The sequence below is a fragment of the Gobius niger genome (genome assembly GCF_951799975.1).
Source record: "Gobius niger genome assembly, chromosome: 1".
Lineage (NCBI taxonomy): Eukaryota > Metazoa > Chordata > Actinopteri > Gobiiformes > Gobiidae > Gobius > Gobius niger.
The window spans coordinates 37,615,682-37,631,463 of record NC_136852.1 but is presented as its reverse complement, the minus strand read 5'-3'; the positions used below and the strand labels follow the sequence as shown (position 1 = coordinate 37,631,463).

The window sequence follows — 15,782 nt, the reverse complement described above, 5'->3', positions numbered from 1 at the left end:
CTGAGAGAGAGACTTTTACCCAAACTACAGTCACTGTCTGTTAATCCTTCCTCACAGGTGAAGAACCTGGGTGTGATTTTTGACTCTGAGCTGGCGTTTATTCCACACATTAAGAATATCACAAAGATGGGTTTTTACCATCTAAAGAACAGAGCCAGAGTCGCCCCATTCTCTCTCGGGCCAACACGGAGACGCTCATGCATGCTTTTATCACCAGTCGTATGGTCTTCCCAAAAAGAGTATCTGAGGTCTACAACTTTTACAAAATGCATTGGCTCCCTGTGTGTTTCAGGATCGATTTTAAAGTTATTTTAATGTTTTTTAAATGTCTTAATGGTCTTGGTCCTTCTTATCTTTCAGAACTGCTTTTACCTTATGAACCTTCACGGCCCCTTCGCTCCTCCTCAGGGGTCTCCTAGTTATTCCTAAAGTCAACAAAAAGACTCAATATTACAATATTACGGCCCTCGCCTCTGGAACCACCTGAGGAGGAGCTCAGGGCTGAGGAGGAGCTCAGGGCTGCAGAGAACGAAAATGTTTGTAAGAGCAGCTCAAGACCCACCTTTTTAGCTTAGCTTTTAACTGACTAATCTATTTATTTAATCCTAATATATAAAATGTATATATATGGGAGGTCGTCCCAGGCGCATTGTTTTAAATGTTGTAATCTGTAAAGCACTTTGTGATACCTTTCGGTATGAAAAGCGCTTTATAAATAAAGTTTGATTGATTGAATGATTGAAACCAGGACTAAGGACTAACAGACCACAAGATATTTTTACTTCAATTGAGACAACTGCGGAGGCTATGGGCAGAAACATTGAAAACTACATGCAACTGCCTGAGAGAAACAGACGCAGAGCAAGGACCAGAAAGATCTAATCAGGACTTTGTTCTCTGGCTTCTGTCGCTGCTTAAGGTCAGCACACACTACACGACTTTTCTAGTCGTAAACGATTTTCTATAGAATCGGGGGTTCACACTTAACGACTGAGAATCGTAAGAGCGACACACGACACGATTCTGACAAACAGCTGATGTTTTATAACACAGCGCGTCTGTCGTCTCTACGGCTTTGAAAACTGACCCCAAATCCACAAAGACAGGCCTGTGTTTGTGAGCGCGGGATAACGTGTGTGTCCCGATTGGTCAACGGTGTCAACAATGTCACAACACCGCAGCGCTAGCTTACTGCTACTACGAAGCTTCAACTGGGCTATAGTTCTGTCACATGGAGATAAAAGTTGGCGAGAGGAAGGAGCGGGACGTATTTCAGTGGATTTAATAAGAAAAGGAGACGGGCGCAGCTTCGAGATGGAGGAGACAGCGGAGGAGACAGCGGAGAAAGCGGGGAGAGGCTAGCTGCCGTTAGCGGCGAGGTGAAGCTAAACAGTTCGTCTCCAAACTCAGTAAGAGCCGCTAAACTGTTCGTGGTTGAAATGTAGCTGGAAAAGGTGTTTGTGGTGAACTTTTGGTGATGTAAAGTTGTGCTGTTTCGTGTGTGGGGCTGTGGCCATGAAATGAGTTGTTTGTGCCGCTGGTTTAACAGAGAAGTGATAAAAGGAGGCGCGGTGGTGTTTTTCTGTCTTTATATCTCTCTGTCATTCACATTTGGGGTAAAATCACCCACGTTTCTCCCGTGCGTCCAAAATCGGGCTTAAAAATCAAACATGTTTGATTTCCTACGACTGGAGTCTAGTCGCGTCTTTCTACCGCCCACACTGCACGATTCGAACGTCAGTCCAGTCCTGACCCCCCCACACTACACGACCCCCCCCCCCCCCACACACACACACACACTACACGACCCCCCCACACTACACGACCCGACTCTGTGTGACCGCCTTCGACTAGACGCGACTCGATTAGACTCGGCACGACTGAGAATTAGAGCAAAATCGGGCATAAAAGTCGTGTAGTGTGAGCTGACTTTAATATAAAAGGTTTTCTGCTTTATATTTACAAGTCATTGCTATGTTTTTTTATTAACTCTGATAGCTCAAACATTTTAGAGGGTCTGCACATGCGTTTTAATTTAAAATAGATCCGACAACCTTCCGTAATGAATTGTCACCACTGCTCTGTCTTTGTTTGTTTTGGTTGTAGCAGACTCATGTCACACCACAATTTCCTCTTCCTGTTTTTGCTCCACTCTCTGGCTACTTCTTAGAGTAGTTTTACCGTGTGATACTTTTTACTTTCACTTAAAGCAATATTGTAAAAAAATACCTGTACTCTTACAAGCTTTATGTGATACATAAAACAGATGTAGTTTGTGTTTCACATATTTTATTCTTCAGGATAAAAACAAACGCTTAAAATATTTCAGGCATTTCGGTTCTGTACTTTTGTGTTTTTGTCATTTTTAAAGGAAACAGCAAAATCGCAAGAATTGTGTTTTTACATATTCTGTATTTGTTGCATTTATTTATTATTTATTATTGTTGTAATGTATTTGTTGTATTTGTATTTGTATTATATATATATATATATATAATTTGTAAATTGGTGGGATATAGATATATTTGTGGTATATAAATATATACATTTGTGGTATATATATATATATATATATATATATTTATAATTTGTAAATTTGTGGTTTCAGGAACACTTTTGGTCTGATGTGATGGATTCGGAGTGTTCCGGCCAAAACATTAAACACCATTATATCAGATACATTTTTTGACGGATCCTCCTACATATTTCCTGGATTCTTTACGCTGAAAAACTGAGAATTGGGGGAATATGTTCCCCCAAACGGGGGATCAAATTAAGCTCTGTATATATCTCTGCCCCGCCATGCAGCTCTCAGGCTGGACGGGCAGTGGACGAGTTGTTTACAAGGGCCGTTTCTCAATTCTCAGAGTGCACACTCCGTACTTGTGAACTCCTGGGTACAGACTTGTGGGAACAGGCTTGGAGAACAGACTTGTGGAGTGCGCAAGCGTGGACTTCGCTTACTCGTAGTTTTGGGACAAGGCAAACTTCCTGACATCACTACCCTGAGTGCGCATTAGTGTGGAATATTTGCGCTCCACGGTAAACACTGAAGAAAATATAATGTACAATATCTGTACAGCTGTAAATATTATGTTGTGTATAAACAGATAAAACATTTGATAATAAAATGAAATTGAAAATAAATGCTAAAATATATGCAGTGTTTAATTGTTTTCAATATGAATGCAGACCGTCCCTATAAATGGGTGATCAGGCCCTGGCTAATTTACTAGCCAAAAGCACCTATGCAATATCCATATTGGCAATGATTCCATCTATAGCCTTTGTCAAATAAAATGTGTTGTTGGCTACGCAACCAGAATGCATACAATGAAATGTTACGCTTATAGTTACAGGGAAATGATCTGAAAAATTCGGGAGACTCTGGAGGCACCAGCAGCTTCAAAAAACTGTTTGCTGCTTTGTAGCAACTGTTCTTTTTAATCTGATGTATTTGTCTGTCCTCACTGTGCCTTCATTTTCAGCCGTGTGTGTTCTGAATCAGCCACAAATCTCTAAACAGTCAATCACGCTTAGTGATTTTTCATGAAATCCAAGGTATTCAACTATGTCACACTTTTCATCAGCAGAGAGATCCTTTTTCTTTCCCATATTGCTTGAAAATGGTGTTGTGCTTAATGCTGGCTTTACCCAGCAACATAAATACCCTGCATTTTAGCAGCACAGAGCTGAATTACTTGAGGTATAACATTTATTAATAAATAATGTGGCAGGGACAGGTCATGTGATCACATCTCATGACAGTCTATAAAGGAAGGAGCTACACATGCCTACTTCCTCTTCCTGAGCAGGCCCGTGCACATGTTGCTTTCTGGTGAGCTGAAGAAATGTTTAGGCTTGAAGACTTTTCTATATTATCATTATTGTAAACAAAACACTGATGTTGTACCTTGTTTTGTGTTCTTTAAGAGTCCAAACAGTTCAGTTTAAAGGTATGCTTTTATCTTGTCAATATTGTTCTATTTGCTACTATTGTTTACTAATCGCACTGTGCTTTTATAGGTGCTGATTGCCGTTTATTTTTGAGTTAGTTTACTGTGTTATTTTGTTAATTTAAACAATATCCCTCTAGTTGGTGTTGGCCCAATCTATCGACAGCGAGGGGTGAACAGGGTTCACTTTAGGTGGTGATTTCATTTGTAGTTTTGGTGGTGATGGTACATGTATATATGGGTGATTTCTGTTATGGAAATGGTGTTTGTTTGTGTTTAACCATGTGTTTGTTTTTCACTAATAGTAGGGGTGTGATCAGCGGAGGAGAGAGAGCGGCTGGAGGAAAAGGGCCGAAAACTCTCAATGCTAAAAAATAAATAAAAGTGCCTGTAGGACTGCGCTGTGGTAATGTCCCGGAAGAAAATTTCTTTTCCCCGGGACAGGCCATTAAAAAGGACAATCAGGTAAAACCGGGACAGGTGGCAACACTAGCCTGTGGGCATGACGCCTTTATGACGGGGGCTTTAGTGCACCTAGAAGTAACCTGGACTGTCTCGTGTCTTGGGCCATGACAGCTTGACTCCTGAACATTAGTGTCGGACATCATGAGTGGGAAAGCTCAGGTGGAGGGGCGGAATAGAGAAAGCGGTGTGCTGCACGTGACGGACGTGGTACGAGAACAAGATGAGATAATCAAGCTGGAGTAGAGAATATTTAAACTCTGCAGGAGAGTTATAGTGCAGTAGAATGATGATCAGATGTCAATGGGGGGACACTGAAAGAAAATAAATATGCACTAGCCACAGTGGCGGGTCAGACTGCTCCCACAGCCCAAATCTACCTGCATTTGGAGGGTTGGCAGGTGCTATTAGGTGTGTTCAAGGTTCAAGGTTCAACTTTATTACTGTCCCGAAGGAAATTATTATGCAGCAGGTGTCCACACTTGATAAAGCAAAAACAATCAAAAAACACAGTGAGACAACAATTGTGTTTGGGACAAAGATGTGACGAGAGTGGCCTCAGATCACGCAGTGTCTCGTTCAGATATCGCGTTCATTTAAAGTTTATCCTAAATAAAAGTCATTCACCTCCTGCTCTGTTTCCTTTACTCCAGAGACATCATTCTTCATCAGAGAAAACTTTCCATTTGTTTGTTTGTTCAAGTTTGATAAAATAGAAAATACGTCCTTTTAAATCATGAGTTGTTCTGTAAGAGCATCAAACATGAGCTCTATTTTAGGGGGCGATGCATAACAGAGACAAAGCAAAAAGTGACAAAAGTGGGCGGGGCGGAAGAAGGTGAATAGAGGAGAGGGGAGGGGGCGAGGAGCACGTTTCTGATCACACAGACTCGTATCCAATCACCTGAATGTGAGCCGCGGACAGGTGGGTGTTTTCCCATCATGCACAGGGCCGAGGAGCCGCTGCAGTTGCCTCTGGAGAGATGCAGCAGCTGATCAAGTCGGCTGCTCTCGTTGGGGTCTCACGATCTTTCCGTGCCCCACGTGCCCGTGACATCAGAGCCTCTGGAGCGAGTCGGACAGAAATCTAACCGGCACCGAGAGTCTGCAGTCGGCTCAGAACTGTGTCCGTCTGGCTCATCTCGAACACACCTACAGTCAAGCCTTGTTCATCAGCCATTAGGCAAGGCAGGCTGCTGCAGAGGGCCAACAGATTTGACAGAAACGACCAAGAGAATACAGTCACTGCAGCGGCGGTGACGAGGTGCAACGACAATTGGCCGTCGCATACCCCCTGAAAGGGCCCCTGCCTTATGTGCTTCTGAGGAGAAGGAGAGAGAGAAAGCGCAGAATAAACAGACAAAATGTGGAGAAGTTCTGCTTCTGGCAGCAAAAAAGAAAGAAAAGGAGGATAAAGAGGAGGAAGGAGAGCAAGACAGCAGCGAGTGTATTAAGTTACTGTAGCTGTATGTCCCTTAAAATATCATCAACAAGCTATTCAACTCCACTACATTTCTATAAACACTCTGACGTACAATGTGAAAGATGACCACATTTTTTTTGTCCCATTTTAAAGGAATAGTTCACAGTTTTTCCATACTGAGATATGTTCTTACCTGAGCTTAGACGAGTTGATGCGTACCTGTCTGGTCTTTGTGTGTGCGCTCAGTTACGCCAAACGACCAAAGATGTTGTTAGCATTTAGCCTCTCTCAATGTATTCCAGGTACGTATCAACTCAAGCTCAAGCTCAGGTAAGAACAGATCTCAGTATGGAAAAACGCTGGCCTGTTCCTTTAAGCCTTGTTATGCACACTTTGGAACAGAAGGTGGCGCTGTGGAGACAAATTGTCAATGCAAATGATTAATGACAAGGATGGTTTTTCTCTGCCCTATATTCACAGGAAAAGTTCACACTTAACCGCTTAAGCCCCGCCTGAACCGAGCACATTTTCTCAAGTTTGGCTTTACCCAAATCTAAAAGATTCATTAAAAAAGCGCCCAAAACAGCGATGATGAAAACAACAACAGAAGGAGCGTTAAAAACACTCTAAACACGTGACAAAAACATGATTAAAAAGTGATGAAAAGACAGAAACAGAGCAACAAAAAGTGACTTTGTTTGTGCTCCATATCACGTATGTGATGAAGAGCAAAAAATTATAAATTGAAATTTAGTCGTGTTTAGTCCAAACACAGCTGGTTTACAGTAATATCTGCTCCACCTATGGTCTGAAACATGACACTAAGTACAGCAGTTTGAAGAGTATGGTTATGTCTTTGTAAAAGGTTCATACTGTCTTCTTCGGTTAAGCCTATTATATCTGTGTTCTTTTAGTAAGACAGAAGGTTTGTTTCCCTGCTTTCCTAGTTTCGATCTTCCTCAGAAGCGACACCTGGTGGTGGAGGCTATGTGTCATAGGCAGCATTTCTGGATTTTCCAGTCAGTAGGGAGAGCTTACGCCCTCTAGTGACTGGCTCCTTCTCCAGGATGGCATCCCAGGTGTGGGATAGGGTGTGCGCTCCCTCGTCCCGGTTCATAGATGTTGGTGCACGTTTCCTGATCTCGATGGCTTCTGACAGGAAAATCCATGTAAGCTGCCTACGACACGTCACCTCCACCACCAGGTGACGCTTCTGAGGAAGATCATAAGAAGTGATCGACACTAGTAAAGCAGGTAAACTAAACCTTCTGTCTTACTAAAAGAACACAATTGCAATAGTATGGTTTTAATTTGTAAAACCAAGGAAGACAAGAACATGACTTTTCCAAACTTTAATTTGTGTAATGATGTTTTGCATGTTGTCAGCGAAGTCAAGTACCTCGGGCACATCATCACTGAGGACATGACTGATGATGATGATGATGATGATGATATCTATAGACAATGCAGAGTGTTGTATGCCCAGGCCAATACTCTGGCGCAGAAGTTTGGCGGTTGTACAGAGAGAGTAAAGTGACTATATTTAAAGCGTACTGTACTCCCGGCTCATCTCTGGACTCATCATAAGAAAGCCGGCATGCGCAGGCTGCAGGAGCCTATAATGATGCTCTGTGTGAGCTTTTGAAGAGGCCGAGATGGTCAAGTGCCACAGAAATGTTTGTCAATGCCAGAGTCTAAGAACTTAGATGTACAGCTTTATGTGTGGACTGACCATGTCTGAAAGTGAAATACTAGTGTCCCTCACAAATAGAAACTGGAGTGCGACACATTATCAATCTGACTTGTGGAGACATTGGCATTTTTGTCTTTTTAAAAGGCCATCTTAATTGTTTGTCTTGTCTTTTATTTAATTTTCAATGGACGAGTCCGGAATAAAGCTGAATTAAATTGAATTGAATAAATCAAGGAATAAAAAAACACAACGAAAGAGGAACAAAAATGTGCCGGAAAAGGTAACACTATTAAAAAGTGACAAAAACACGACTAAAAAGTGACAAAAATGTGACAAACGCGGTGACAGCGTGACCCAAAAAATGTGCTCGGTTCAGGTGGGGGCACTGATATGATTTATTTCTACCCAAGGCCGTGGGAACCCAGGGTGCTGAGGGCGCTGCAGCACCCCCCGGCGGATAGTTTGTGAACTGCAGGCAATATTAAGCCCTTAACTCCCACCTGAACCGAGCACATTTTCTCCAGTTTTACCCCGGTCCAAAAGCTTCTGGAACAAAGAGACGAAAACAATGATGAAAATGTGAAAAAAGTGAGAAAACATTGACCAAAAATTGCAGAAAAAAAAAGGACGAAAAAGTGATAAGAATTTGACAAAAAAATACGAATAATTTGACGAAAAAGTGACAAAAAATTTACAAAAAATGACAAATATTTGACAAAAAGTGAGAAAAAATTGACGAAAAATTGCGAAAAAAAGGACGAAAAAGTGATAAGAATTTGACAAAAAAATGCGAATAGTTTGACGAAAAAGTGACACAAAATTTACAAAAAATGACAAAAAATTGACAAAAACGTGATAATTTGACAAAAAATGGAGAAAAAATGGACGAAAAAGTGTTAAGAATTTGACAACAAAATGTGAATAATTTGACGAAAAAGTCACGAAAAAGTCACGAAAAAGTCACGAAAAAGTCACGAAAAAGTCACGAAAATTTGACAAAAATGAGACCTCTGCCCAACAAAAAATGTGATGAAAAAAAATCTGACATGAGGAAAAAGATCCATTTAGTTTTGTAGGTCTTTCAAATGAGGCGTTACACTGGCCTACAGGGTTTGGGTAAAGCTGATCTGGAGGAAATGCTCTCGGTTCAGGCGGGAGTTAAGAGGTTAATATATAGGATTTATGCACAGAAAAAGTATTTTGGGGGTAAATTTTGTCCCTCAGCGCCCCCTAACTAAAATATCTTCCCACGGCTCTGTTTCTACCTGAAATACTTCTTTTCGTACTTTCGACTGAGCAACTATTACTTTAATGGGGTAATATTCTAGAGGTTAAGAAGTCATTTTTCTTCCTCTATGTGTGCGTTTGGGATAAATATCAAAACACTCCAGTTCCAGCTCTCGCCTTAATCTAATGGAAGAGTTATTTCTGAAGTCTGTCTCTCCATGTCCCACCACCTCACGCTACAGTGCAGCAGGAAACACAATCCTTTGTAATTCGCATCTGTCCCAGCAGAGGGCGCCCGTGCGTCACTTACGTCAGGTGAACTTTCTGATCTTCCGCGTTGTAACTTTATTGCGCCGGATCAAGACTTTTGTCCTGAGCAGGAACAGCTCCGAGCTCTCATGTCTCTATAAAAGGAGAAAGTGCAGAGGGAGAGAATGGCAGAAAACGGTAAGAGACTCACAAAGTGTAGTTTTAAACCAACTGTAACACAAACAAACCAGACAAAACGAAAGTGCCACAATGTTCAGCCCACTTTGATTTTGTGTTGCCTTTTTTTTAGTCGAGCCCAGAGGCAGAAGGTGATCTGTCATTATTCATCTTTTTTTTTAACTGAGCAGCCGAGTTTCTCAAAATTCAGCTGATTATAAAGAAATATACGATACGATTCTCCAAATGGACATATTGGGAAACATTGAAGTTTACTGTCAGTTACTGAAGTGGGTGGAGCAGCTTGAAAGGAACGTGAGTATTGTGTAACTGTTCAAGTGGAAACGTCTGATTCACGGTCCAGTCGTGACATAAATGAATGGAATAATGTGAAAGTTTTAATATTTTCAAAGAATACATTAAAAAATCAATTATTATGAAGCATCAAGGAACAAAACATTTTTTTTATTTTTTTTTACGTGTCAAAGTAAATATTTCTCAGTCATGTTTTTAGTCACACTGGCACCAATTATTTTTTTCTTTACTCAAGTCAGAAACAGATGCTTCATTTTAATTTTACTCGAGTAAGAGTAAAAAGTAGTGTATGAGAAAACGACTTGCAATAGTACAACTACTTCAAAAAGTGACTCAACTACATGTACTTGAGTAACTTTGTAGTAATTGTACTTCTTAGTGTAGTTTTATCATACAGCGCTTTTTACTTCAACTAGAGTAACATTAAAATGAAGTATCTGTTTCTGACTTGAGCAAAAATAATGAATAAATCTATCAGTGGCAACATAGTTTGATGTACTTCGTCTCGTGCTCCTTGTTCTTTAGAATGATTTAGTTTTTGTGTATTTTCTTTGAATTTTCTTTGTAAATATTACAAACTCCACAGGGTTTGATGTTTTGTTTCACACAATTTGTGGCATCATTGAAAATAAATCACTTGTTCACTCAGTTACTTATGGCACTCACAGTACTCATAGTACTCATCAAGTAACGTTTTCTCAAAGTACTTTCTTACTTGAGTATTTATTTGGGCCACTACTTTTTACTTGTATTTATTATTACTGTTACTTGAGTGAATATTTTGGCGACTCTACCACCTCTATATTAGTTTATACATTTACAGTCCTGATCAAAAGTTTTAGACCAGTTGAACGAGATTTGATCTTAACAAGGTTCAAAGTAGAACTTCAGTCTACAACAAGAAGAAAAGGATCAAAATAATAAAAAGGATTAAACCTTTTAATGAAAAGAATAATGAAAGTGAAATCGTCTGATCTCTGTCCTTTTCCGTCAGGTGTCTCTCCGTCGTGACTTTGTCCTGATGATTGAATAAATGAATAAACTGAATTGTTCCTCCAGGCCAAATGTGCTTTGGGCTCGAAGTACAGATGCAGCTGCAAACACAAGAAAACAGAAGACAGTCATGCATTACAACACTCCCTCACTATTTTGTTTTTATAAAACAAAATAACCATTGTTTGCTTTTCAGAAGGAGATACAAAACAGCCCAGGGAACGCAACAGCAGCCGTGAATTCCTTCCCCCAACCAGTAAGTTTATGACACTCAATAAAATATGATTATTTTATTTTTAATGACGATGATGAAATTCCACTTCAGTTCCAGCACATCTGCACTATGGTCAAATAATTTCATCATAAAAGTGTCCAAAAGAAGTGACAATATTCAAAAACATGTGTGATGTTGGTCAGTAGAAAGGACTTTCTGCCATAATAATAATATGACACATTTGTGATGTCTGGCTCTGCCATGCTCTTCCCTGTCCATTCCACACAGGGAGTCAGTCTGGTCACGGAGCAACTGGAGCAGTTTGAAGGGGCGGGCCTAACGTGCTCAGATTGTCAGTGAAATAAACCAATCAGCGATTAGTCCAATTCACAAAAATATGAAGTGAATATAAACTCACGCGGAGAACGCAGAGGCAAATCCTCCACTACATCCATGATTAGTTTTGGCTAATGTTAATGTTAATGTTAATTGAACTACAACACAGTGGTGCAGAGAGTGACGTCACCTTGTCATTTCTCTGTGACCGTCGTGATTGGTTCAGCCTCAGCCGCCAATCAGCAACTTGTTTACTTTCACGCAGAAAGAGGTGGGTGTGGTTTATCTGGCTAATTTGTGAATCCAATCATTGTCAAATATATTTTTATTTTTATTTAACCAGTAGCGCCCAAAACTCATAAATACAGTTATTCATTTATTTGTATCACTTTACTAAAATATTAACTCATAACTAGTGTATTTTATACTGATTTTCGGGGCATAACGATCACACCATCTAAGCAGCGTATTGTTTTTATTTTCCCGTGGGTGCACTTAAAATGCATCAGAATACAGTAAATCAAATATGATTTTTCAAATTTTCCTAGGGGGGGGGTCTTCCTCCTTAAGTCCCAGGCCACTGCTTGCCTAACTCAAAAAGTCACCGCACGCCACTGATATGACGCCACTTTTGGACACATTTAAGAGAACATAATTGAATCTCGGTTCACATGTGCTGAATATTGTGGCTGTTTTTTTTCATCATTGTTTGACAAATGACAAGAACTAAGACAAATAAATCTGCATTTTGACGGTTGCCTTAGTTATTATTATGGAATAGGTTGTGCTCATGTGACATCACGTTTTAAAGTCAATAGTTTAAAATTGAGGCAGAAGACGAGTAGGAATTCCATGACTGTAACTATAGATACAGACGGCATCTCTGGAATCTATTCTATCTATGAAAATATTTATTTTTATGTGCCAGGCATTTCACCAACACATGGATTTTTTAGTGTATCTTTAATATTAAGTAAAGTTGATCCGAGGCTGGGGTTCACCGTGATTCTTATGTGACGGTACTTTTCTCCTTGCAGTGTCAGAGCTGAGGCTGGTTCTCCTGGGGAACAGCTGGTCTGGGACCTGCACAATGGGGAACTTCATCCTGGGACACAAGGTGTTGAAACGCTCGAACTGCTGTGTGAGAGTCAGTGGGCCATGCAGGTGGAAGAACATGGTGCTGGTCAACACTCCAGACCTGCTGCACCCAAACCTGTGTGAGGACGCTCTGTCTGCACTGATGGAGGACTGTGTGAGCCTCTGTGCCCCTGGTCCTCATGTGTTCCTGCTGGTTCTACAGCCTGAAGACTTCACTGAGCAACACAAAACCAGACTCCAGTCAGTCCTGGAGAACTTCAGCGAGCAGGCCTTCGAACGCTCACTGGTGCTGCTTCTGACGCCTCAAGGAGGCGCTGCAGATTCATCAATAGACCGTCAACATCCTCCGCTAAGAGACATTATTAAACAATGCAGATACAGATACCTGAAACAGACAGACCTGGAACCTCTGGAGCTGTTCACACGACTGGGTCAAATCGTAAAGGAAAACAATGGGGATCATGTGACCTGTGAACGAGCTGAACAAGATTCTCATCTAAGTCAACAAAAAACTCTGCCTGCTAACTTCAACCCAGCACAGGTTTCTGGTAAGTTCATTCAGTGTGAACACATCATTCATTATCTCATTGAAATGACACATACAGTAAGACCGTAGTCCAACACGACCTGCTGCAGAGAGTTTAACCCGGAGGACCATGGGGGAGATAAACATTAAAATGTTAGATTATACTTCTCAGTAAAACCCACATTTAAAAATATATCTGGGACAAAATAGGTTTTTGAATCCATATTTTTCAAAGCTATGATTGAAGAGAGATGTATGCTGTAGGAGGAACAGGCAGTAGATAAAAATAATCATTGTCCTGAATGATGCCATTATTGTGAACTCCGTCAGACATAAAAGAGCAGATCATTTGAATAATTCTCAAATGTCTGTGATGTTTCTGATGAACTCTGATGAACAGAGGAACCATTTAGATTTTACACCAGACATTAATAACATATATACATGTAGTCATCTTAAGCTTTATGTTCCACAGTGCCGGGGATCAGGATTGTTCTACTTGGAGCAAGTGATGAAAAATCGGATGTTGGGAACTTCATCATTGAGGCAAAACAATTCAAGTCTTTCTCAGTTCCAGCATCAGCCCAGTGTGAAGTCGCAGATGGAGAGTGGAGGCAAAAGAGAATCCGAGTGGTGTCAACTCCAGACCTGTTCAGACTGTCTGTGGAGGCTGTGAGAGAAGAAATGAAGAGATGTTTGTCTCAGTGTTCTCCAGGACCCAACGTCCTGCTGCTGTTGGTGAAGCCTTCAGAATTCACTGAGAACAACAGAGAAACTCTCCACTGGATCCTGAGTCTGTTTGGGCCTGATGCTTTTAAACACTCCATGGTGGTCACCTCGTACAGTCACCCCTGGACAGAAACAAGTGTTCCTCTGAACAGGCTCCTGCAAGACTGTGACCAACGGCACCACAACATGTTTGAACCAAACCACAGTCAGTTCATGGAGAAGATTGAAAACATTGTTCGAGAAAATTACAAGTCTTTCCTCAGTCTCACTGAATTGAAGAAGCCATCTCTGAACCTGGTCCTGTGTGGGAGCAGAGGAGCAGAGAAGAGCTCAGTAGTTCAGTCCATGTTAGGTCAGGCTGCAGCTCTCAGCCCAGGGCAGTGTGTCCAACACCAGGGAGAGGTGTGTGGGCGCTGGGTGTCTCTGGTGGAGCTGCCGGCTCTGTCTGGAAAACCTCTGGAGGCAGTGATGCAGCAGTGCCTCAGCTGCATCTCCCTCTGTGGTCCTGAGGGCGTCCATGCCTTCATCCTGGTTCTACCGGTGGGTCCCCTCACCGACGAAGACAAGGCAGAGCTACAGACCATCCAGGACACATTCAGCTCTGCAGTCAATCCCTTCACTATGATTCTGTTCACTGTGGACCCTGACCCCTCTACAGCTGTGGTTCACTCTGACAAAGGAGACAGAGACGTCCAGGAGCTGAGTCAGAGCTGTGGAGGAGGACATCTGATATTCAACACCAGGGGGCAGCAGCAGGTCTCTGAGCTGCTGGAGTCTGTAGAGACTTTAAGAGCCAAGAACAAACCTCACAGCTACACGACAGAGACACTGGTACAAGTTCAGAGAGAACTAGGTGTTGATGGCCTGAGTTCTGATTGTCTGAGGATTGTACTAATCGGAAAAACTGGCAATGGAAAGAGCGCTTCAGGAAACACCATCCTGGGAAGAAAAGAGTTGAAAGCCGAGGCAGGTTGTGTGTCAGTAACACAAATTTGTCAGAAGGCACAGAGTACTGTAGATGGACGCCATGTTGCTGTTGTTGACACTCCGGGTCTGTTTAATACCAGTCTGTCACAGGATGAAGTTATTGAGGAAATGTTAAAATGTGTCAGTCTTTTAGCTCCTGGACCTCACGTCTTTCTGCTGGTGTTACAAATCGGGCGGTTCACACCGGAAGAGGAAGAGACACTTGAACTCATCAAAAAAGGGTTTGGAAAAGGGGCAGAAAAAATCACAATCATCCTTTTCACTCATGGAGATGATTTGGTTGAATATGACATGTCACTTCAAAATTACATAGCACATTGTGATATTTCCTTGCAGAAGTTGATCTCTGATTGTGGAAACCGCTGTCATGTCTTTGATAATCGTGATAAAATGAACCGCACTCAGGTGAAGGAGCTGCTACAGAAGATCGACCACATGGTGAGGGAGAACGGAGGCGAATGCTACACCAACGACATGCTCCAAAGGGCGGAGGCGGCCATTCGAAAAGAGATGAAGAGACTGCTGCAGGAGAAGGATGAAGAGATGAAAAAACTAAAGGAGGAGATGAAGAGACTGCTGCAGAAGAAGGATGAATGGATGAAAAGGTGAACATGGGGAAGAATGTCAACAGGACATTGACAAACTAAAGGAAGAAGCAATAAAAAGTAAAATCAGTGCATACTGTAAGTGAGATGAGAGCAAGTAAAAAAACAAGGAGAGGCTTGATGGAAAGTGATTTAGAAAAGAAAGAGACAAAGATGGTGGCTCATCGGGAAGAAATAACTTTGGTGAAATGTATGTTTACCAGTGTCTTTTTGTGTTTTTACATTATCACAATGTTATAAGGCCAATGAATCAACACACTTTTAGATTTGGGTAAAACTGGACTGGAGAAAATGTGCTGTGTTAAGGCAGGAGTTAAGAGGATTTTGAACAAAACACATTTGTTTGGGACATTTACATTATGGGTACTTTTTGAGTGTTTTATACCGGTTGTTGTCATAGCATATTTTTTATTTTTTATGTTAAAGCAGGGGGGCCCAAACTTTTTGTCTCCGTGGGCCAAAATGAAAAAGTGCCTCTGAGTCGCGGGCCAAACACGGCGACGTCAAGCACGAAAAACACATATAACTGCAAATTATAAAGCTACTTTATTTTATTTACTTTTAATGTTTTCGATAGCCTGTATTTGCATTTGTTATGCTATGCAATGTATGTCTATGCAAATAACATGCTATATCAAAACGAATGGTAACTATGGCAAAAGCCTAGTTTTAGTAGAACAAAATCAACTATTGTAGCAATTTAGGGCAAAAAAGAAACTCCTGCATCTACAGCACCTACAGTGACTTTACCTCATTCATTAACTCAAAGAAAATGCCGCATTAGATTATTTT

The 15,782-nt window shown here is 41.3% G+C and overlaps 1 protein-coding gene across 1 annotated transcript in view; it reads left to right on the top strand.

The window, feature by feature from the left end:
- Positions 1-15,036, top strand: part of LOC306969139 (GTPase IMAP family member 8-like) — a gene marked incomplete at its 5' end in the record, with an annotated part of 328,162 nt that extends 313,126 nt beyond the window's left edge. The window contains 3 exons of the mRNA XM_079564739.1: positions 10,692-10,751; positions 12,083-12,691; positions 13,145-15,036. Coding sequence (XP_079420865.1) covers positions 10,692-10,751; positions 12,083-12,691; positions 13,145-14,994 — 2,519 coding nt within the window. The 3' untranslated portion in view covers positions 14,995-15,036. The remainder of the gene's footprint in view (positions 1-10,691; positions 10,752-12,082; positions 12,692-13,144) is intronic.
- Between the last annotated feature and the right edge of the window lie 746 nt (positions 15,037-15,782).